The sequence below is a fragment of the Castor canadensis genome, chromosome 4 (assembly GCF_047511655.1).
Source record: "Castor canadensis chromosome 4, mCasCan1.hap1v2, whole genome shotgun sequence".
Classification (NCBI taxonomy): domain Eukaryota; kingdom Metazoa; phylum Chordata; class Mammalia; order Rodentia; family Castoridae; genus Castor; species Castor canadensis.
In genome coordinates, this window is record NC_133389.1 from 81,600,551 (window position 1) to 81,623,832 (window position 23,282).

At 38.1% G+C, this 23,282-nt stretch overlaps 1 protein-coding gene across 26 annotated transcripts in view; it reads left to right on the forward strand.

The window, feature by feature from the left end:
• Window positions 1–23,282, forward strand: part of Clasp1 (cytoplasmic linker associated protein 1) — a 251,589-nt gene that overhangs the window by 159,370 nt on the left and 68,937 nt on the right. For 7 of the 26 annotated variants that reach the window (XM_074070511.1, XM_074070507.1, XM_074070512.1 and 4 more), the window contains exons 18-22: window positions 415–464; window positions 1,165–1,335; window positions 13,591–13,698; window positions 16,260–16,286; window positions 18,620–18,787. In XM_074070511.1, coding sequence (XP_073926612.1) covers window positions 415–464; window positions 1,165–1,335; window positions 13,591–13,698; window positions 16,260–16,286; window positions 18,620–18,787 — 524 coding nt within the window. Of the gene's footprint in view, window positions 1–414; window positions 465–1,164; window positions 1,336–3,030; window positions 3,079–3,543; window positions 3,568–13,590; window positions 13,699–16,259; window positions 16,287–18,619; window positions 18,788–23,282 lie in introns of all 26 variants that reach the window. The other 19 variants (XM_074070502.1, XM_074070503.1, XM_074070504.1 and 16 more) reach the window with 4 other exon arrangements.

The window sequence follows — 23,282 nt, forward strand, 5'->3', positions numbered from 1 at the left end:
AATTTATATGGCATCTTAGAATACAGTTTTAGAATGACAGTGGAAGTTAAGAGAATAGTGTGACTAATACACGTTAATGCTTTAGAGAAACTTCAAAAGGATCCTTAACTAGAAACAGGTTTGGAGGAAGAATGTTCAAAATCTGGGACTTAACCTATTGCCATCTTCTTTCCAAATTTCTAATTTCTGCTTCTAGTTACTATTTCGCTCTGTGTTTGAAAGATAGTCCCAATTAATAAAATGTTAACGCTTTGTCAGAAACGGGTTTTATGAGATCATAGTCCCAATTGACTGAAAAGTTCTAAAGACCCTGAAATAATTCTACATTATCATAATTTCCTGTTGTAGTTTGTAGTTGTATTACTACAGATAAAGATATTTTGATAATAAATGTGTGTATATTTTTATTTGTAGTCGGCCACTCTCTGCAAAAAGAAGTCCCACTGGCAGTACCACATCTAGAGGTAAGACTATAACCACAGAGCAGGCGAGGGGAAGGGGTAGAGCATTCCCTGCTTCCGATGGGCTTCTCAGCTCAGTAATGTGCCGCTCTGCTATCTGCTCTGGCTGTCCTTAACAAAGCTCCGCTTCACCAGGGCCAATTGCTCACATGTCAGGATGGTGTAGGCAGGTAGAAATATCTATGGGCTCTCCTCAGTACCTCCCTCCAGCATAACCATCGACCATGCTTCTGCAGACAGTGCTGCTCTTTTCTCAGATCATGTAATATGCAAATAAGGGCCTCTTGAGACGTTCAGCATGGTGGCTGTTGGAAGCAGGAGAGGGCACATTTCCTGAAAGTGAGCGAGGGCCTCTCAATGCCTAGCACATTCATCTTGCATCATGAGGAGGCTTTCAGATGGGAACTTTTTTCATTATTTTACTTCTCATAGTAACCAGCAATGTGGGCTGTTTCTTTGGGTTTGTTATCTTTTGATTACTAAAAAATAAGTGTAATAGAAAGTTGGGTCACTTGGTTTCTTTTCAGCATTGCCTGAACTCTGTCTTCAGGGCAAAGAAACTCTTGGTCATTCCTATGGGCTCCACCATTTGTTATAACTTTTGATGTTTATTTCAAAGAAAAGCAATACAGCACCAGGTTGACAGTATATGTTTTTAAAATTCTAATAGGCCTTACTGACATTTCCTCCCTCATCACCAAAGCTTCTACAGTTAGTACGAAATCCGTGTCGACGACTGGGTCCCTCCAGCGGTCTCGAAGCGATATTGACGTGAATGCAGCAGCCAGTGCCAAATCCAAAGTCTCGTCCTCTTCAGGCTCCACACCCTTCAGCTCTGCAGCAGCATTACCTCCAGGGTCATATGCATCTTTAGGTAACCAGACTCCCCGGACCCCTTATGCTGTACAAAGTACCCTTACCTCTTATAGAACATCATAATAAAGGGAAGTCTCACTGTTACAGGGCTGATACTGAAGTAAAATTGTGTTTGCTTGGAACCCATTCCCAGTCACTCTTTCTAGTGTCTCCTTTCTCTAATGCATCCTCCTGTTCACTGGTGAATTAGGACATGCAGCCTTGCAGGTGGTGTAGCCCTGAGTTTATCCTTCCCTCAGCTCACCTCCTCTAGGGCAAGCCTGGCCAGTGCCTCAGCCACCTCCCATATTCCCTGAGCTGGCTTTTTCCTCCTGGCACTAATGGGAACAGAGCTCAGAGAGGGAATTGCCACTATAGCTAGGAGCCTGTCAGAGTTGGGTAGTGATGAGGATTCTAAAGGAACATGGTAGAGTCATTAACTGGCATAACCACATCTGTGCAAGAGAGCACTGTCCACCCACATGTTTCCTGGGAGGAGCCCTTCTTCTGATGATTGCACAAAAGTGTTTTTAAGAAATTATCTTCCAGAATTTAACATCTGTATAGTGGTAGGTCAATTTCTCATTTTTTTTTTCAGCAGACCATTATTTGTAAGGTTAGTACTGGATTTCATTGTATTTTAGTAAAAAGCCAAGTCAAACTCAAATTCTGAGGACTTAGTTGAATTAGTTCTACTTTGGATTTTGAGGAAATGAATAAAATTTAGACATGAAATCCTGAAGAATCCACAGAGTTCCTTATGTGGCCCATTAACGAATTGCAAAGTTAACTCTGACACTAAATTTCTGAAATGTTTTTAGTGCTGAAGTGCAGCAAGAGAATAGCACTTAGAGAGGTCCCTGGCTTTGCCCATCGTTAGCCCTGTGACCTTGAGCAGGCCATGCAATCTTTGAATCTTTTCCTGCCCATGAACTGCTTGGGATAATGGCCACCCAACTCAGATACATGATGATCATTGAAATTACATGAAGGTCCTTTGTCAGCTATTGTCCTGGAAGGTGGAAGAAAGTGGGATTTTGATAGGTGCATTATTAACTTGAGAGGTGTATGTCCTGGAGCGTGTGTTTAGTGAGTCTCGTTTTCTCTGTAGAAATACATATAGTCATTCCCACAGGAAGAAGCCCATTTTGACTGTTACACTGTTATGTCCACATGTTAAGATGTTATGTTGCTGTGTAATCATTAGCAAGGGAAGAGTTCAGCCTTTGCTCCTATGCTGAATTAGTTCTGTCATTTTTGTTTTAGCTCCATCTTACCTGTGTTTTGATACATTTGTTCCACCTTTAGTATTTGTAATTAATATTTGTTTCTTTGCTGGAAAAGGAGTAAAACAAGCCTTGTGGTCTCTGTTTTCTGTGCATATCTGGGGTACTTAAAGATGGAGACTACCCCAGTGCTAGTGAAAGCTCTAGGTCTTTGGTCTGGTGATAGACAACTGAACTTTCAGAAGTGCCGAGGACAAGTTTTCAGCCCAGTGTCACCTCTTCAAACAACAAGATGGGAGCATTCAGATTTTCTCACCGTTTGCTGAGAATTCTGCCTATGCTTTACTTATTTATATCCCAGAACAAAACCAAAAAACTGAAATTGTACATAGTCCTACTGAGAATTTGTTACAGTTGTTGCTTAGGTTGACATGACCTCTGTGCAAAAGTGTAGCATAAAAGCTGATGATCCTTTTCCGAACTTCTAGAGTCCAGACACATGAGGGAAGACATGGAGTACATAGGCCTGGATGCAGGTACCTACGCCGTCACTGCTGCTGGGCGTGTAGTTGGGATAGGCTTTGCTCAGCCAACCTCTCTGAGCTTTCTCACTGCCTCTGCCCTCTGGTGATTCTTAGTACTTGATAAGTCTCTCCTGCTCCTCGCCTCCTGCTAGTACTTTCTTCCAATGAAAAGGAACTCTTAAGAGGATGAGGGTTGACTAAAGCAGAAAATGACAGTCACTCTTTTAACTGTGGCACAACCCTGGGTTGCCCTTTGTGTTTTATTTTCCAAAAACAAAACCACACGACACAGTCTAAGGTACTTTACTTGCTTCAGGCTCTGCTTCGCTGTTGAACTTGTTTTCCTTTTGGTTTTTGTTTTAAATTGTACTTTTGCTTTTTAGTAGCTAATAACATTCTGCTTTTTTAATTTTTTGAATGTTTTTTTAACTAACTGTTCCCTGTTATCCCTTCCCTTGTTTTTTAATTTGCTTAAAGATGGTACTACCACTAAAGCAGAGGGTAAGCGGTTTGTTTCTGTGATTGAGGTGTGTCTTACTTTCTCTGGTCCTCTGTCCTTACCAGTGTTGCCTGGGACCCACTTGTCCTCACCAAGGTCCCTGCATGAGATGTTGCACGCTATTTCCTCCCTTTTATTCTGCCTCCCCTGGGGTTTTGCCTTCCCTCTACCTGAGTTCTCCTCCCCCTTCTTGTTCAGTCTCTGTTCTTGTGAATTTTGGCACTGAACTATCTTGTGCGTGGTTTGTAACGCTGAGTCCACACTCTGGGGAAGGAGCATTGACGTCATGTTGTGTGCTGCTGTCTTCCTGGGCTGCTTGTCTCAGATTTTATTCTCCTGAAGCTTTTCTTTCCTTTCCTTTTGTGCTTTTGTGGGTCTCTCAGGATTTGCCTTTCCTGTTTTGAAAATAAATTTCCATGTCAATTGATCAGGTTAAAGGCTGGTAAAAGTTTTTTACCAGGTAATATAAAGAATTTTTTTTAAATGCTTTTCTCTCCCCTAAAGGCACGACAGATTATATGTTACTATTTTTATTTGTGTTACTGACACTTGCCCCTGTTCATTCATTTACACTCATTCATCCACTCGTCAGCCACTTGTTAAATAAATGCCTCTGTGTGCTGGGTTGTGCGGTATACCAAGAACACAGCATGGCAAAAGAAGTATGCAAATCTAGACCATTGTTTTATCTTTTTATGCTATTGTCAAGAAACACTTTGATTTTTTGTTTTGCCCTTTGGATTTTAGACATAGCCATTCTGGTCAGTGCAGATCTTTGATTAGCACACAGTGGTCAAGTTTATTCCTTCCTAAAGTTTCTAAATAGAAAATAGGTTAGTGGTTCAAACTATTGAAATTTAGAGCCTCCTATGCTTAAAATAGTGGCTGAGACCCATCAGCCCTGGGGATAGTGACTTATTAATTAACAGCTAAAAATAATAATAATAATAATAAATTAACAGCTAGTTCACGCTCATATTGTTCAACCACCCCAAAGGGCTGGCATACAAGGGGAAACTGGGCACTAGCTGGATGTGTAGACTGAGCTTTAGCCACGTAGTTGTTGTAGTATATATTCTACTTCCCAAAGTAGTCAGAAAGAAAAAACAGAAATTATTAAAAAAAAAAAACATGAGCATAGTTCCCGTTTGCTTCTCAAACTTACTTCATCATAAGAATTACTTGGATTGGGCTGGAGGTGCAGCTCAAGCACAAAGCCCTGAGTCCAACCCCTAGTAACACACACACACAAAAGTATGCTTGATGAAAACACAGTCCTGGGTGTTTCCCCTAAAGATGCTGATATGGTTTAGAAGGATTGGAGAATCAGAATTTCCAGTAAGCCTCAATGGTGGTTATTGGGGTTGGACAATTTTCTGAAATGAAAATCGGACAAGAAACCTCTTCCTGATCACTTGTGATAGCAAAAGCCCGAGGCTGGGTGTGATTATGAAGCTGGGTGATTATTCTGTTTGTTCATCTGACAAAAGTAATTTTGTATTTCTTGTTCCCAAAGAAACAATCCTACATGTTTTCTCAACCTAGCTGGAAGGGAAGTAGAGGAATAGAATAAAATAATGTACATGAAATAGAAAGCCAAAGCATCTTGTGGGAAGTTACATATTTTTTTTCAGAATGCCCTGATGTCACTTGCCTATACAACAGAATTACAATCAGCCTGTTAATTCTACCCAGCCCTAGGAATTTGTAACGCTTTTTTTCTTTTTTATCAGTTCTACAGCCTGAGCAAGGTTAGAATTGCCGTTCCAATTATTGGGCAAGAGACTTGTCTTTCTGATTTTCCTTCTGATAGGAGAAATGGTGGAATCATGTGTGATCCTTAATTTTTTTAGAGAACACAGAATCAGGAAATAGAGAGCCATATTAAAGGAGCCTGATGAGTGTCATGTCTGTTCCAGGCATGCGGGGGCTGTAACAGAGTTGTGTGATGATGAGCAGGACAGGTGCCCTTTGGAGATCTGTCATCTTGACATGTATAGGCTATCCCTATTACTTTTGTCTTAACAGTGAAACACAGAGAGCTGGTGATACTGAGACATTCTGCCAGTGGTTACTAGCAAAGGGGCCTCAGTAACCTCACTCAGTGCCTTGTCAGCATACTTGTCTCATCTGCATTTTTTTAATTGTTATGACTCGCTTTTGTAGTGCTAAGGATCAAACCCAGAACCTTGCTCATACTAGGCAGCACTTTACTGCTGAACTACACCCCAGCCCTGTGCCTTTAAGATTTTGATTTATAAATCTGTTAAATATTTTATTGTCTGGCCACCTAAGATAGGAAGAGAGAATTTCATCATTAAAAGTTCAGAGCCAGGCGCTGGTGGCTCATGCCTGTAGTCCTAGCTACTCAGGAGGCAGAGATTAGGAGGATTGCGGTTCATAGCCAGCCCGGGCAAATAGTTTACAAGACCCTATCTTGAAAATACTCATCATAAAAAGGGCTGGTGGAGTGGCTCAAGGTGAAGGCCCTGAGTTCAAGCCCCAGTACCGCAAAAAAAAAAAAAAAAAATTAAGAGCCAGATTTGGTGATGCATACATGTAATTCTGGCAAACAAGAGACAAGGGCAGGAAGATCCTGACTTCAGGCTAGCCTGGGGTACATAACAGGACTTTGTCTTAAAAAACCAAGGACTGGGGAAGTAGCTCAGTGGTAGAGCATTTGCCTAGCATGCACAAGGCCCTGTGTTTGATTCCTAGCACTGGAAAAAAAAAAAAATCCAGGCAATCCTTCTGTATTCTGGCAACTTCATCATTGTAATGATTTAGAAAAATATCAGCTGGGCACTGGTGGCCCTAGTAATCCTAGCTACTCAGGAGGCATAGATCAAGAAGCCAGCCTGGGCAAATAGTTTGGTAGATCTTATCTCGAAAAAAGCCCATCACCAAAAAGGGCTGGTTGATGCCCTGACACTCAAGGTGTATGCCCTGAGTTTAAACCCCCAATTCCTCAAAAAAAAAAAAAAAATCCTTTGGGGTTATTTATTATATACATCAAGAATTTCTAACAATTATGACTAATTTTTGGTAAAGAACTCAACTTTTGGACAAAAGTTTTATTTATTTCTTGGTTACTTACCAGTATGTCATATGCAAGTAATTTTAGGGATTTGGATGAAGGAAGAATGCTGTCTATTCTGTTCACTAGAAAACTGATGATTACATATAAGGTAGTTAATGAATGTACTTGCATATTTTTAAATTCCTAACATTCATTCATTCATTTATTTATTTTGGTGGTCTGGGAACTTGAACTCAGGCCCTTGTGCTTGTTAGACACTATACCACTTGAACCACTCTACCAGCCCTGGGTACTTTTTTTTTTTTAAGCTAATATGCTTAGGAAATTTTTCATATTTTCCCAAGATAAATGGTTTTAGATGAAAAATGACAATGCTTCAATGGCCTGTGGGTACCATCAACTCATTGATAGCTTCAAGGAATAATCATCTGTCACTACATCATCAAAAGCCAGGTCAGCTTAACTTTGGTGAGTTTAATTAAAATTATGCAATAAAAACTATGCAGACTCATCTGCTCTCCAGGGTAAAGAACTTAGATTTTAGTTCAGTTTTGCTGTTTATCCAAAAGCTCTGAATTTGAAGTAATTGGCCTTTTCATACAATTTAAAATATATCTATGTTGGTATATAAAAGTAGCAGTGCTAGATTTGTTTTACATTTATCTCTTTAAAATATAAAGGAGATTATTCTTTTGAGGGAGAGTTGTCATAGGTAACAAAATTTGCAAGTGATAAAGCTGTCAAATTTTGGTTCTATCAAAATGCAGTGTACAGGAAGAGGATGGTTTACTTGCACCCCCCAAGAAGTGAGATATAGAATGGAATCTCACTGTTAATTATGCCTAAATGTCCCAGTGTGATGAAAATTGAGATTTTTCTTGGAATACTTTGTAATCTATAAATTGAGGATTTGTTGCAGGTTTTGAAATGTGGGAGCAACAAATTAACCCACAAAAAAGAACCATGAGGGTACTTACTGGTATTTTAGCTGTCTTTGGCAGAACTGAATCTATGTATAAACCATTTCTACAAGTTAAACTTAGGATACAGATTTAAATATCTCCTGTTTTGGGGTCTTCTCTAGAAGAACAGCAATGTAATTTAAAAAGAATTTCTTGGGTTTTTTTTTTTTTTTTTTGTGATGCTGGGGTTTGAACTCAAGGCTTCACACTTGCTAGGCAGATGCTCTACCACTTGAACCATGATCCCAGCTCTAAAAAGGAATCTCTAGCAGCAGTATTACCCAAAAGAAGCTAGACATGGTGGCTCATGCTTGTACTCCTAGCTACTGGGGAGGCAGAGAGTGAGAAGATCATGATCTTAGTCCAGCCTGGGCATAAAGTTCCTGAGACTCCATCTCAACCAATGAAAAGTTGGTTTGTGCCCATCATTCCATCTACATGGGAAGCATAACTAGGAGGATCAGAATCTAGGTTACCAAGGGCATAAATGAGAGACCTTATTTGAAAAATACCCACAGCAAATAGGGTTGAAAGTGTGGCTCAAAGAGTAAAGCACCTGCCTAGCAAGCACAAGGTCCTGAGTTCAAACCCTGGTACCAGGGGGAAAAAAAAACAGCCAAAAGATCTGAATATTCTTTCTTTGTTCCATAAAAGTTGAAGACTTTATACTCTTGTTACAATTCTTTGTTTTCCCCTGGGGCTTCTTTTCTTTGGGTGGTTGCTGTTGATGCATTTCTGGTCCCTCCTTCGAGAGTCTTTCTTCTATTGTACACTTCTTTAATTATTTCATTTTTATTTTTCTTGCTTATGCTGATTTTTTTCTTCTTTCACATATTTCTTTGTTTAATAGATCATAATATACAATTAAAGTATATTTTTACAGTTTGTTGCACTTATAAAGTAAGCTTTGTTTTTCCTAAGGACCACAGAACATTTTGTATCATTTCTTTAAAACATATCCAGGCACCTGTAGTAATATTGCCAACTCAGTAGGGTGGAAACAAAGCAAGAATATCATTTTTACCCATACAATAAATACGCATGTAAGTACAACACAACAGAGGCCCTTCAGTCTACAAAGCTATCTTCCAGAAATGTAAGGAAAGTTCAAAAGCAAAAGGATTTTTAAGGTTGCACTGAGAATATAGTGATATGACTCACTGTAGTCGACAAGCCAAAGGGCAGAAACATTGGCATTAATCCAGCATTGACAAGGGGACATAATGTCCATGAAAAGGTGGCTTGGTGGAAAAAACCTCTTTATCTTCAAATTGACATGAATGTCTGTCATGACATTATCCTGGTTAAGAGAAAAACAATCTTCCCTAATCTGTAACTAGCTCTGTACTCACACTAATTGTATAATTGTAATGTCAGTTTACCTTAGCTGTGGTATGTGGGAAACCCCAGGCTGAAGAATTAAATTAATGTGGTCTGCATTTGTAGCCCCTGAGAGTGCCTGACATTAAGCTTCCACAAAGGAAGCTGCTCTCAAATCTCATTCCTCAGACTTTCCAGAGGTTGCTATCAGCCAAATGTGAGCTTATATCCAAAATTACACCCATCTTGTGTAAGATAGCAGATAAAAACAGAATGAACCCCTAAAGACTTAAGAGTTTAAAGTGTTTAAAATAAATATCATTTTATGTATAGAATTTACTAGCCAGAATGACCCTCCCAATTGAGAACAAATCTTTGGTCTACAATAAATACAGTGAAGCCACCCAGGTCCAAACCCCAGCCAAAGCAGGTACCCTTGTAGATGGTAGCAAAGGTTGCCTTTACACTGAGATCAGGGCCCTTGGGCATTTGCTGGGATACTGGCCAACAAGAAGTTACCTTTAACCTGAAGGGGACAAGAGTGGAATTTGCCCATCTTAACTTTGGTACTGGTTGGAGAGAGAAGTAAACTTGTCCCCCACCCCAAAGAAATTACAATCTTCTCTAATAAGACTTTGTGCCTCTAAGGGGAGCCTTCGTGTACAATTCAGGTCTGCCTTTGTGGCCTGAAAAATCCCAAATACATGAGTCATTTTTAAACTGGCTGTGGATTCTTTGTGTACACAGAACCCTAGAAGAAGCAAACATTGCTCCTCTCGGGAGGCATTCAACTTTAGTGTAAATATTAGAGAATTCCCAAACATTCCTAGAAAAGTGACTTTTTTCATTGAGAGAGAAAGTCAGAAATAGAAGGGACAGAGAGAGAGAGAGAGAGAGAGAGAGAGAGAGAGAGAGAGAGAGAAATTTTAGAAGGGGAATAACAAACTGTCAGGAATGACCAAGCAGGTTTTGAGAAAGAATAACTGGAACTTGAAGAAATTTAAGTGTAGCAAATTCCTAAAATTTTAAAACTAAGCAGATAAATTAAGCAGCAGAATCAATGTAGCTAAAGAGAGAGAATTCATGAACCGTCTAATAGGAAGAAATTATCAAAATTATGACACCTAAAATACAATAGAGTGGTTAAGTTACACGAATGAGTGCAGAAACTTAGTGTGTCTGATTGGAGTTTGAGAAAAAGAATAGAGCAGAGACAACATTTGAGGTGATAAGAGTTGAAAATTTTCCAGAAGTGGTAACAGACACTAAAGCACAGCTTAAAGAAACCCAGCAAATTCCAAGCAAGACAAAAAGAAATCTACAGTTACGTACATCAAAGTGAAGAACACTGAAGACAAAGATGGTAGAAAAGGGACTACCCACAAACGAAAGCCAGAAGTTAGATGCAAATAAAATCAGGGAAATCTCAGGAAGACTGAAGGATCATATAAATGTCCAATTCTGATTTTTAAATTTTTTGTACTATAGTTTTATATGTTTTTACTATTAAGAGAAGCCAGATAAAAGACATCTAGGATCTCTTTATTGGTTTTTACACTGCATGTAAATTATAATAATCTCAATATAAAAATATTTTTTTAAAAGGAGGGAAACCTTACACCTACTTCATTTCCTCAAAAGTATGATTTAGTAGAAGCCGTGTTTTTGCTAACATCATTTGATCTATGAAACTGTTACTTCAAAAGTAGCAAAGGTAGTTAAGTATATCCTTTTAAAATTAAGCCAAAAGAAGGAAACAAAGGAAAATGAAAAACCAAAACAAAAAGCATGCAGTTAACCAGGTGTGGTGGCACACCCTTTAACTCTAGCTGGGGGTGGTAGTACACAGCTGTAATCCCAGCACGTGGGAGGCTGAAGCAAAAGGTGCTCAAGTTAAATGCCAACCTGTATATATAGCAAGACCCTGTCTGAAACGGGGTGCAGAGATAGGGGTAAGGGTTAGAGGGAGAGGGAGGATGAAAGTGAGTATAATTGTAGATCTGTAGAGCGGAGGAGGAATCAAGTAAGGGGATACCAGGCACTAAATACAGTCAGAGAGTAGGAGGAAAGTTCTAGTGTTCCATGGCACAGTAAGGAGACTGTCGTTTATAACGATTTAATATATATGGGTTTTTTTATTTGTTTGTTTGTTTTGGTGCTGGGATTTGAGCCAGCACCAAAACAAACAGGTGCTTTACCACTTGAGCCAGCCTCCTGTCTGTATTTACATATTTTGTAAAGTGGCAAAGAGTTAGAGTTAGATGCACAAAAAGTGCAAAGAAATTATAAATGTTTAAGGAGATGGACCTGCTGATAACCTTAATTTTATCATACACAATGTATACTCATAGCAAATTATCAAAGTGCAGGTCATAAATAGATATAATCATAAGTTAATTAAAAACCCATTTCACTGAAAAGAAAAAATACATTTAACCCCCCAGTCCCTACATGCTGAGATGGTTATGCATACAGTTGTATCAAGTATGGACAATTCCAGTCTTACCTAAACCCAGAGAACAGAGAAGGTGGGGACTCCCTTCACTGATGTATGCCACAGGGCCAACCTTAGTAATGAAATACAATACAGATGTTCTGTGTCTGTGGTGTGTACTCAGGACCATGTAGGTATATGCCAGGCTTAATGTTTTAAAAATGGTGGCTGGGTGCAGTGATTCATGCCTGTACTCCCAACTACTCAGGAGGCAGATATCAGGAGAATCTTGGTTTGAGGCCAGCCAAGGCAAAATATTAGTGAGATCTCATGTCAACATATAAAACCAGGTGTGATAGTAAACATCTGTAATCCCAGTTACATAGGAGGTATAGGATCTCAGTCCCAGGACTGGCCCTGGGCAAAAAGCAAGAGACCCTATCTGAAAAATAGCTAAAGCAATAAAGGACTGGGGTGAATGGCTCAAATGGTAGAGTGCCTGCCTAGCAAGTAGGAGGCCTAAGCTCAAACCCAGTACTGCGGGCCCCTCTACAAAAGTACTGATGTTGTTCACATTCAGGAGAAAAGTCTTTCCTAAAACTTGCAAAGCGTCAGAAACATCAGTAAATATGTATGACAAAAATTCTGAGCAATTGGAATAGAAATATTCTTAGCATGTTTTAATATCATGCATATTGTGAAATTATTTCAGGTTTCCCACCCCCTTGCTGCAGGGGGCCTTGTCTACATGTGCTGTTCTCACCAAGCTGTGACGCCAACCTGGGTTTTTTGTTGTGGTTGTTGTTTTGTTTTTTTTTTAATTTGAATTGGGTCAATAATGCTTACTTGTACTGCTTTTATTTAGCCCTGTGTTTTATGAGCAAACTAAAGACAAAAAAATGAAAACAAATGCTTTGACATGAAGCAACTGATGTCTATTTGTAGATGATATTTTATTTAGATAACCCCAAATAATCAACATACAAATTAGTGGAATTAATAAAAGTTTAGCAGAGGTCCTAGACTAAAGATCAGAATATGATTAATTCTTACCTGTCAACAAGTTAGAAAATGTAATTTAATAAAATATACTACATATAATAAAAATGAAGCACCTTTGAATGAGTTTATGATAATTGTGTAAGAGCTTCAGAAAAATGAACATTAATCTGTAGAAAAAATAAAACCATCTCTTCTAACACAGAAAAATCAATTCCATTAGTGTCCTCACAAAATGTTGAGCACCACAATGCATATTATAAAGATATATCCCTTATGTTACAATTTAAATTATTTTTAATTATGTAAAACAGTGCCATATATTTATTGGTCATGCACGTGTCTTTACTTGCCTAATAAGAAATGGAAAAGAATGCCAAGCACTGGGTTTAGGGTCATATTACCAAATGTTGGGGCAAAGTGGAGGACACAAGGGGTAGCAGAGAGGATTTTTTTTTTTTAACCTGCATGAGTCTAGAGACTAGATATTTATTTTTAAAATATTTCTGTGACCTATGTATTTTATACTAAACTTAAAATAAGAAATCAAGTTCAGGTTTTTTTGTGTTTATGTTACCTGTTTGACTACTGTTTGATTTAGTTCAGTGACTTAGGAAAATCAAAAAGTCCTAGGTTCCTAGGCTGGCCAGGTATAGGTACCTGAGGCAGTGGATAAGCTCATGTCCCTGTTGTGCTCTTTCCTCCTCTGTATAATGTATATGTTGTTGTAAGGATTCCAATTGGACATGTATGTACTTGTTAGTAAATAACATAGCTTTTAATTTTAGTGTGTAGTCTAGAATTTGTCTTGTTTCTCCTTACGCTTCTACTAAAAGTCATTGGTTGTAGGGTTTTTGTTTTTTAAAGTGCCACACTTTCTTTTAATGTTCCTTCCCTCCCTTTCCTGAGTCTTCTGTAAGCCTTAGGGTTTGTTTCTCTGCATTGCTTTTCTGTAAGCTGTGTCAGATGCTCAGGTAGAAGTTCCTTTCAGATCCAAGTCTAGTGAATTTTGGCAGGAGAGGCATTTTGTGCTCCCTTGAAACCAGAGAAGCCCTGTGGAGAATTTTAAAAACATTCATCCCCATCATTGTAGTGTGGTTACATTGGTGTCCGACTTCCTGGGAGGGGAACTGCGTCACAGAAGCCCCTGCACTGCTCCCCGTGTACTTGGCCCCATCAGTGCCCCTTGCTTGCAGTGTGGTCTCTTCTCTTGAGCAGGTCACACTTGGTGAAAATGTTATGGAAACACTGTTTTTGCTATATCCTCTAGGTCGGATCCGCACAAGACGGCAAAGCTCTGGAAGTGCCACCAACGTTGCCTCTACACCTTCTGACAATCGGGGCCGAAGCCGCGCCAAAGTGGTTTCACAGTCTCAGCGTAAGAAGTCTGTTTTATGCCTTTAGTTATCTTAGCTTACTTCACCAGTCCATCCTGAAGTAGAAGAGGTTTCTATATTTGCAATGACTTCAGATGGGAAAATGCATTATTGTGGCTCTAAGATACTGTGAATAACCACACTGCTGGGTAAGTTTCAGGATGGAACATTCAAGGTGTAGTTTGGTCTCCTTTCCAGGTGATTTAAATTTGTGTTGGTAAGCATTAAAAGTTACTTTTTCTTCCTGTTTTGAAGTCTCTCAAATTAAATCTTACCTGTTCTGTGACTCATTTTTACATTGATAAGGGGCCCTTCTGATGTTATTTTAGAACTGACCCTGGGTAGAGACTACTAATGCCATTTTTCCAGTGGTAAATAAGTAAATCCATTAAAAGCACACCCTTTGCCCTCTGTGCTAACACTCACAGCCATTGCCTCTCTTCTTGCCAGTGTAGGCTCCTGCTTCCCCTTGCTGCCCTTGTTCTCTTCCATGGTTGCTTTTTGTATCTGTGACATTGGTGTGTTTGCTAGCCTTAGCCAGGGAGGCGGCATGACTGGAGTGAATTGATTCTAGTCACCTGTAAGATGCAACCTTGGTGGCTCACTTTCCTGCCCCACATAGCTGTGAGTGGCTTGCTTCTTCCCTGTGCATGTAGAGCAGAGTTAGGCATTAGAGTACTCCTGGGCAAGGTGATCAAAAGGAGGAAGAGTTTTCCTGTCCCAGAAGCTGTGCTTGCTCCCTAACTCAGTCAGTCCCATCTCAATGACACGAGTCTGTCTCCCCACCCACAGGCCCAGAAGCTGTCTGACTTGTGTAGAGCACTCAGTCTTCATCCAAACTCTAGGCTCACATTTAATATTGAGAATTCAGCTCCTCCTGAATTCAGGTTCTTTGCCATGTCCCTCTTGAGAACTTCAGTCCTCATGGGTAACACGTTTTGATCCTTTCTGCAAAGGTAGTGGGAAGTCAGTCATATTGCTGCCTCTAGTGAGCCTCTAGGACCCTTGTTATGTATACTGGACCGTGCAGCACTATGCACACTGGCTGTAAAGCCAACCTGCCTCCTTTGCTTCTTGCTCCACTGTGATGTTGGGTGAATCTTTTTACCTTTGTGAGCTTTCGTTTTGAGATTTGTAAATTGATGAGGCCTGCCCACATCAGGCTTTCGTGAGTCTGAAGCTCACGTGTGATCAATAGCCGAACTATAGAAGCAGCTTTTAGAGCCATAACGCTTAGGTGTGCAGCTCCCTTCCTAGCTGAGACTGAGTAGCCTTTACATTTCCTTCTCCTCCATCCCTGTCCACTTCAGGAAGTTCAGGAAAGAAGACTAGGAATGGGTTTATACCATGAGGAATGCAGAAATATAGATAGATTAAAATTAGGACCAAGAAGACCTTACTTAATATAGAATTTACCTGAATTTTCATTCATATCCAGGTGCAAGTGTAGCCCAGAAGCTTCTGCTGCACCCTATCTCTGGTTTTCCTGTTGAAACCTTGTGTTCCATGGAGGTACCAGAGATAATGCTCTGATCATGATCCCAAACATGGGTCAAGCCTTACTATAAGGAATTCTTGACCAAAAGTGTTCATGTCACAATGTAGGTTGGTATAATAAAAGAGTCTACTTAAAAACTGCCAAGCCTTTACCTGTGCACTGTTATTTCCTTCTGTGGAGAGTGAGGGTTGAACAGTATTTTACATTTGTTTTTGTCTGCCATTTATTGGCTCTGGTCTCTGTTGGGTTCCCTACCCCAGCTGGGTTAGTACTGTATCTCCCTGTCGTAGGTTTTTATGTCCCTGTGCTTAGGAGGTAGAAAGGTGAAAAAAAAACTCCTTTATTGGGACTGAGGAGGCCTGGCAGGGCTTTAATTCTTCAGCCTTACAAACATGCTGAACTTGGCCTTAGGGCTGGCTGCACTTTGCTTGTCACCTCACACCCACAGAAAGGAGACTACTACACAGTAGCACATCCTCAAGCCTGCATTGCAAGTTTGTACATACACCTTTATATCAGAAGTGAACATAAGCGTATTTTTATATATTACAAAGGTAAGTGTACTGGTGTTCATAGCACTGGTTTAATACCAAGTAGATTTTATTAGTACTAGGTTTCGGGTCCTTAATAATTGACATATTTTTAATATTTGCATATTAAGGAAAATCACAGAACATTCAAGCAAAATAGTTAACAGCACGTTCTTGTCCATTGTTGGTCTTTATTCAGCACTCACTGTGGCGAGCAGTGTTGAAGACGGTAGTGATGCTCAGGTGTCCTCCAGGAGGGCAGCGTGCTTGTCATTCCTCTCCGCACCTCCTAAGCCTAGCACCGTGCCTGGCACGTATGAATAGATCTGAAATAAGTGGTAATGTAGTATGATAAGTACAAAGTAAATGTAAGCACATAAATAGATGAGGAGGAACGAGTCCTAGCAAGAATAGCTATGTTGCTAATGTGTTTGTGAACAAGACATTTGTTTTGTGTTGCATGCTGACCTTCTATGTGTATTATTGTCTTTTAATCCACTTTTTGCCTGTCCTTTGGTCTGCTTTCATAATCAAGGATCCCGATCTGCTAATCCTGCTGGTGGTAAGCCATTTCTCTTCCCTTCTTGCTTTTTTTTTTGCCTTCTCCCTCACCCTATGCTCTTTGCACAATATTAATGTTTCTTATTGTAAGCTGAATTAATCTTTCTGTATTTTCAAATACTGGAGTCTGAAATGGATTTCTTTCTTTCTGGTGATGGTGGTACTAGGGTTTGAACTCAGAGTTTGGCGCTTGCTTGGCAGGTTTATACTGCTTGAGTCACAACTCCAGCCCCTGAAATGGATTTCTTTTCACCTTTTACGTAGCTTAGTAGGTTATTTGCATGCCCAGACTTTACAGGCAAAATTAATAAATGATTTTCACTATAAATTCTTGTTTATAATTATAGTTTCAAAATATAGTTTATATTTATATTTTTTAAATTAATAATTAAATAATTTAATAAAATAAAATTAATAATTAAAATTAAATATATTATGTTTTAAAATGGTTCTAAATAATTAGAAAGTAATAATTTTTGCTAGTAATCACCCAAGTGATTCATTTGAATGACATAGTTTTTATATATAGTACAGATTTTTAGAAACATATTATATTTTAAAATAACATATTTTTAAAAAATCTGTATGTTGTGTCTGTGTGTATATATGTATATATATTTTTGTGTGTGTGTGTGTAATTTCCAGGTAAGTGTTGTTTCAAAGGTGTTTTCTTCTCGGTCATGCTCTTCGGATACATAATAATGTGTATCCTTCAAAATTTTAGAATTTTATATTCTTCTGTACACTGTACCACTCCTTCTTCCCTACTTTCTCTAAGTAAATATCTACCATTTTGGGTATATTGGTATGATGCCTAAAATTTTGCTGATTTCACTAAGAGAGAATTTTGTCCCATAGAAAATAGTTATAAAGGTATCTAACTTCTTCTTACCTGATAATAAAGATTACTAGTGCTGATACTTGTTTCTGATTTCAAGGGTTTTTTGCATATTTTTCAGGGAATGTGAGCTATATGATTTTTGCTTTTGACTCTTTTTGAAATTTGTTGTAAGGCTTAGTATAGATGGTTTTCATAATACTCGTGTGGAAAGGGAAAAAGAACATGTGTTCTGTTTTTGGGATATACACATGTATATACAGGAGGGGTGTGTGTGTGTGTGTAGTCATGCATTGCTTAATGGTGAGTGTGCATTCTGAAAATTGCATTGCTAGCTGATTTTGTGGTGTGAATATCATGGAGTGCACTTACACAAGCTAAGATGGCTACAATAGCACTAGGGAATACAATTTTATAGGACTTCTGTCCTGTATAAATCTGTCATTGATAGAAACCTCGTTATCCAGTATATTACTGTGTATATGCATACTTTTACTTCACAAACACATACAGCATTTTGGCTTCTTACTCTGTTTCTCTGAGTTTAAATAGTTTTTCCATGAGGTCTGTTAATTATGGCTTTTCCTACTTCTCCATATATTTTTATGTTTCTTATATTGTGTATTTCAGAGCAATGTACTTTGGAGTGTAAAAGTTTGTAATTTATTATTTTGGTGGACTGTCAGTGTTTTATCAATAGTAAATTCCTTTGCCTTTTTATATGCTGCATTTTATTCTTTGTGGTTTTGGTTTAGGTATATTATTTGGCTTTTATAAGCAACATGCAGTTTAGCTTTACTTATTTTTTTTTTATATCTACTTAATAATCCTTCGGGTAGATTAATTTAACCCAGCCACATTTGTTATCATTACTGATATATTTGGGCCTATTTTATGATTCTTAACTTTATTTCTAAATATTTCATCCCTGTCTCTTTTTCTTCCATTTGTTTGATAAATAGACTTGACTTAGATCCCTTTTCTTCAAGTAATGCTTAAGAAATTTCTGTTACATTTCTGCTTTTCCAATAGTTCCTTAATAGTTTTTAACTTTCTAGCTCTTGTAGAATCAAAAACCAAAACTTAAGGTCTGAGGATGTAGCTCAGTGGTAGAGTGCTTGCCTAGAATTGTGCACAAGGTTCTTGGTAACACCTTTGTGGTTATTTATAGAGATTGGCTTGGAACAGGGAGGCTATTATTGGTACTCAGTCTGCTCTTTTGAATCAGACATTTTGCAGTCAGTCATTTTTGTAGAGTTCTCCTAGTAAAACTCTTCCAAGACTTAGAAGAGTTCTAAGCATAGATATTCATTTATAATATTCAATATCTTATGTGCCTACATTAAAAAATTAGCACTACCCCAAACTAAAAGGCTATTTTTCTATCAAAGTCTCTTAATATTTGATCCAAATTAATGTGTAAAAACTTGCTTCTGAAATTACTGGAATTTATTACCTGATTTACCTTCGTCATTTCCATTTTGCTTTGTTTTTAGCTGGCAGCCGATCAAGTTCCCCAGGGAAATTGTTGGGAAGTGGTTATGGTGGACTTGCTGGAGGTTCTTCAAGAGGCCCACCTGTGACACCATCTTCAGAAAAGCGAAGCAAGATTCCCAGAAGTCAGGGATGTAGCCGAGAAACAAGTCCAAACCGAATAGGGTTAGGTAAGTATTCTCTAAGACCTTGGAAAACCCTTACCAGCTTGGTCCTAATTTTGATTCAAATTTAATGACTGTGTCTGACACAGGGAATAGAGGTCTCTTTTTGAACTGAGGATGTTACTTTGTGTTAAAAAGACATTTTGATTTGTGTTTTATACAGATTATGGCATATTGAGGTTTCAGTAGAACCAAAAATAATGTGTGTGGGAACTACAGTTCAAATTGATGGGAAGAAATGTTCAAAAACTTGTAGTCATTGTAGGCTTTTGTGCTCTGAAGTCATTTTGTAAAACACTGAAATTGGGGAAAAAGGCAGGGGTTTTCTCTCACCGTTGGGACCAGTGTTGCTTCTAATTTCCTTTTGCTGATTTGCACTAAGTAGCCCTTACCCTGTATTAATTTTCAGAAGCAATTTTTAGGGTCCCCATTTATTTTGATTATGATATCTAACCTAGTTAGTTAGTTTCACTAACCTAGTTAGTGAAACTTATGGTCAAAGAAAATATTGAGTTACTTTTGACATAATTTTGTTGAAACATGAAAACTAGGGATTAATGAAAATATATAGTATTTATTTTTATGTTGTAGTGTTTAGTTTCTTTGTAATAGTGTGCAGATTAATATGAATCATTCTCATTACCTTAAAGACCTTTTACTCTATTAAAATCTAACTCTTGTGCTCCTTTTTTTATATGTCTTGTGACATAATGCAATAAAATCTAAATTTACAGCTTATCTCTTAATTACATCTTTATTGCATCTGCTTCCTAAGGTTAAAAATATATTACCATAAAAACAGAGTATTGTATCCTCAAGTCCTACTGGCTTATCATTCACATTCATTCACTTATCGTCTCAGCAGTTTTTACTTGAATTTTTTCTGTGATGTACTGGGCACTTAGACTTGAGAATTAGAAGATATGTGAAATAGATCTAGCTTCTGACTTCTGAGTCCTTGTGATCGATTGGGGAGATGTGGAAATGTAAAATTATAGGACAAAAACGATGACAGGGTGCTGTAGGAGCATAAAAAGAAAGGGTGTCTTAGACCTTTGTTTACTAATCCTCCCAGATTTGCTTCTAAGGGAGGCTTCCCAAAATAGGTCCTGTTTTGCAGTTCAAGGTGGAATTAGCCAGGGTTGGGAGATGAGGAGAAAGAAGTAAGTGTAGAAGCTATCAGGCAAGAAGAAATCACAAGTAATTCATTTGGTTATAGCCTTGATGGAGGGAAGAGGTTCGGCAGCAAAGACGCAGGTGGGACCCACCCAACTCAGAAAAATCCTTGAAGGTTCTCTGAGCTACAAGAAGGCAGGGGGAAGATATTTAAGAATGGATAAGATTTGGCAGGGGCAGCTATTTAAAAATGGATACAATTTGGTTTGAACTCATATTCCCAAAGCAAGGCAAAAGAATTTGATGGTTTCACTAGCTTTCCGTGATGCCAACTGTTACTGGCATTTATAGCATAGTCTCTGAGCTGATAGGTTATCTGGGTATTGATGCAGATGCAACCCAAGAAAAGAGCAAAGCTAGAATAGCTAAGTTTGTCGTGTGATAGTGTAGCATATATGTGCTTGGGTCTGAGTTTGTTTAGGAAAAAACGTGATTTTTAACTCTAAGAGTAGGCTTTCAGCTGTCCTTTTTTCCATAGTTAGTTGCTAAAGTTTCTAAGATGTCTGTTTGCAAACTACACTGGTATTCCCTTCTGTTTAGGATTTTTCTTTTAATATTTATAAAGATGTCATTTTATAAAATCTCCATCTTGAAATTAGTAAATAATTTAGGTGATCTAATCTAACAAAGATCTGCTGTTCCATGGTCTTTTCTATGAAGTTCTTATGTATATAGTTGGAAAGCAGTATTTTCTGAGCTTTTGAAAGCAGTAATATGAAACATGACTAAAAACTGAGAAAGAGCTGTTCCTTTGTAATGAGTTCTTTGAAGTATTATTTTGAAGAAAGCTATTTCCTTGTTGCTCGTTAAGGGTATTAGTAATATGTGAAATTTTAAGGTCATACATACAGTTCTGATTAAAGAAGTTATTTCAATTTCTGAACATTGTGAAAATACACACATAGAAATATATATGAGTAAAATATATCTTTCTGCTTATTCCTGTTGTACTGCTTAGAGATAACATTTTATAGAGTGGTAAATGTATTACCATTTTTTAATAATAAATTTTTTTTACTGTGATCACTTAGTATACACTGAATATATATCTCTGTATGTAAACATTTGGTTCATTGTACATCAGTTTTTGATACAAATATTCAAAAAAGGAGGCAACATCTTCTAATAATATTTTCCATAACCCCCAAGCCAATTAATTCCATTGTAATGATAGCTAAATGAGGCTTAGAATTTACACTGAGAATTAATTCTGGTTATCTATAAATTAGGCCTTTTTTGTTTGAGGTGACATTTGTTAATTGAATTTTCATTTCTCATTTGTTATAAAAATGATGCCAAGGCTCTTATTCGGCATTTAAGATTTCTTGAGGAAAAGAGCAGGTGGACTTAGGGGCATGGCTCAAGTGGACAAGGCCCTGAGTTCATTCCCTTGTACTACAAACATACAAACAAAATTGGTATGTAATTCTTGTTGGATAACCAGGACACAAAGTAAATCCCCACTAATGTCTTTTTTCTTGGCAGTTTATTTCCTTATAAACTACCCAGCCAAGTGGGATAATATATTTGTAAATTGTTTCATTTTTTGTGTGTCATAAAGACCTTACAGATAATGAAGTCACATCTATAGCCAGTATTTTTAGTGATCATGTTTTAGCAGTTTGTCTTTGGCTCCCTCCTCCTGTTTATCTATTAAAAGGGCTAAAAAAAAATCACTTGACATTTTTGCAGATTACATTGTGTGGATATGTATTTTAAGTGTTTTAAGACTTTCTGGTTAAAATATGTTTGGAAGAATTAAAATTAATTAATTAGTTTCAACTGTGAAATTAAATTTCTGTGATGTCTAGCGAGTCATTTCATGTCTTTAACTTCTAGTAGTTTCCATTAATCCTCTTGTACTTCTGCTTTTGGTATGGATTCTGGTTGGATTGTTCCTTGAAAAGCAAAAGTGAGGACTACCCTGTGATGGTAGGGTAGTCTATCAAGAAATGAACTCCAGTTAGTTTTCAGGGCCCCTAAGTATTTCATGTAAGCACAAGACTCAAGAGGAATGCTGCCTTTAGAGTGTGTTCATTTACTTTCTCCTTCCCATACCTTCTTCCCTCATGTCATTCACACATAGGATGTTCATTTTGGGCACTTAATAGAGACAAGTTTATTTAATGTAAGTTTTTTTTTTTTTTAACTTCTGACCATTTAGTTACCCTCTAAGAACCATTTATTTTATATACTTAATTTTAAATGCACCTTGTAGATTAATCTTGGAATAAGTGAGTGGGTGTTTTTCCTTTTGTGATTTAAATTATTCAACATTTGAACTACCAATGTCTAATGAGGTTTAGGGCAACTAAGGGCAGATTTTTACAGAATTGTAGACATTGAGAATTCTTTTTCTTTATGTTACTGGTAGTTGTGTGTTAAAGGAGCCAGTCAAGTGAAGGGGTGACTGAATCTCTGGATGAAATACCAGAGGGCCAACCTTATTAAGAAGTTTATGTATGTATTATTTCAGATTGTTACCTGTTCATGCCTGTTAATGCTCTACTGTCATTAACAAAGCAGCCTGACCCCGAGAGAGAGCATTTATTTCCTTCCCATTGCTATAGCTTATATAGGGACTGAAGGAAGGTGGTGGGGCCTAGATGACAGTTCAGAAGCAATCAGTCATGAACTTTTAAGAAAATGCTCAGCTGAGCATATACTTGCAGGAAATACTGTTAGACTTTGTGTTTTTTAAAATTACTTCTTTTTGATGATCTGTTTTGGATGACAGTAGAATTAGACAAGATTCTTACATACACCATTAGGTAAAGAATTCAGAAGTACTGATATATATGCCTTGGCTTTCAGTAACCTCCTCCTTTAAATGATGGGGTTCTTTCTCATTCCTCACTTCCCTACAGGGAGGCTAGGTCCTAGAAAGACCAAATGGCAGGACCAGTAAGCTAGCTGGGAACTTCATGACTTAGGCGTGGTATGGGTTCTCTGCAGAGAAGTGACACTGCTCTATATACTGTAGGAAACGTTTCCATATGGGTGAGGTTGGTAGGCACTTTAGTTTTTTAAGGATTTAATTTGGCACCTACTGCTTTTGCCCTCATGTAGGAACTGTTTAGAGTTGTCAAATAGTCACTGCTCTTGAGTGAAAATTGTTGTTTCCATGTTACTCTGGCATTAAATTACAGAGAGTTTAGGAATTTCTGCTGAAGCATGGGGGTCATTTGCTTAGATTGCATTCTTGCCTGACCTTTCCCTTCCTTGGGCAGTACTGGGTTTTGACATCATGGACAAGCCCTGAGGGTCTAGTTCCACCCCAGCACCGAGCAACTGAGCACAACTAGAAGTTGGCTCCCACTTTTCA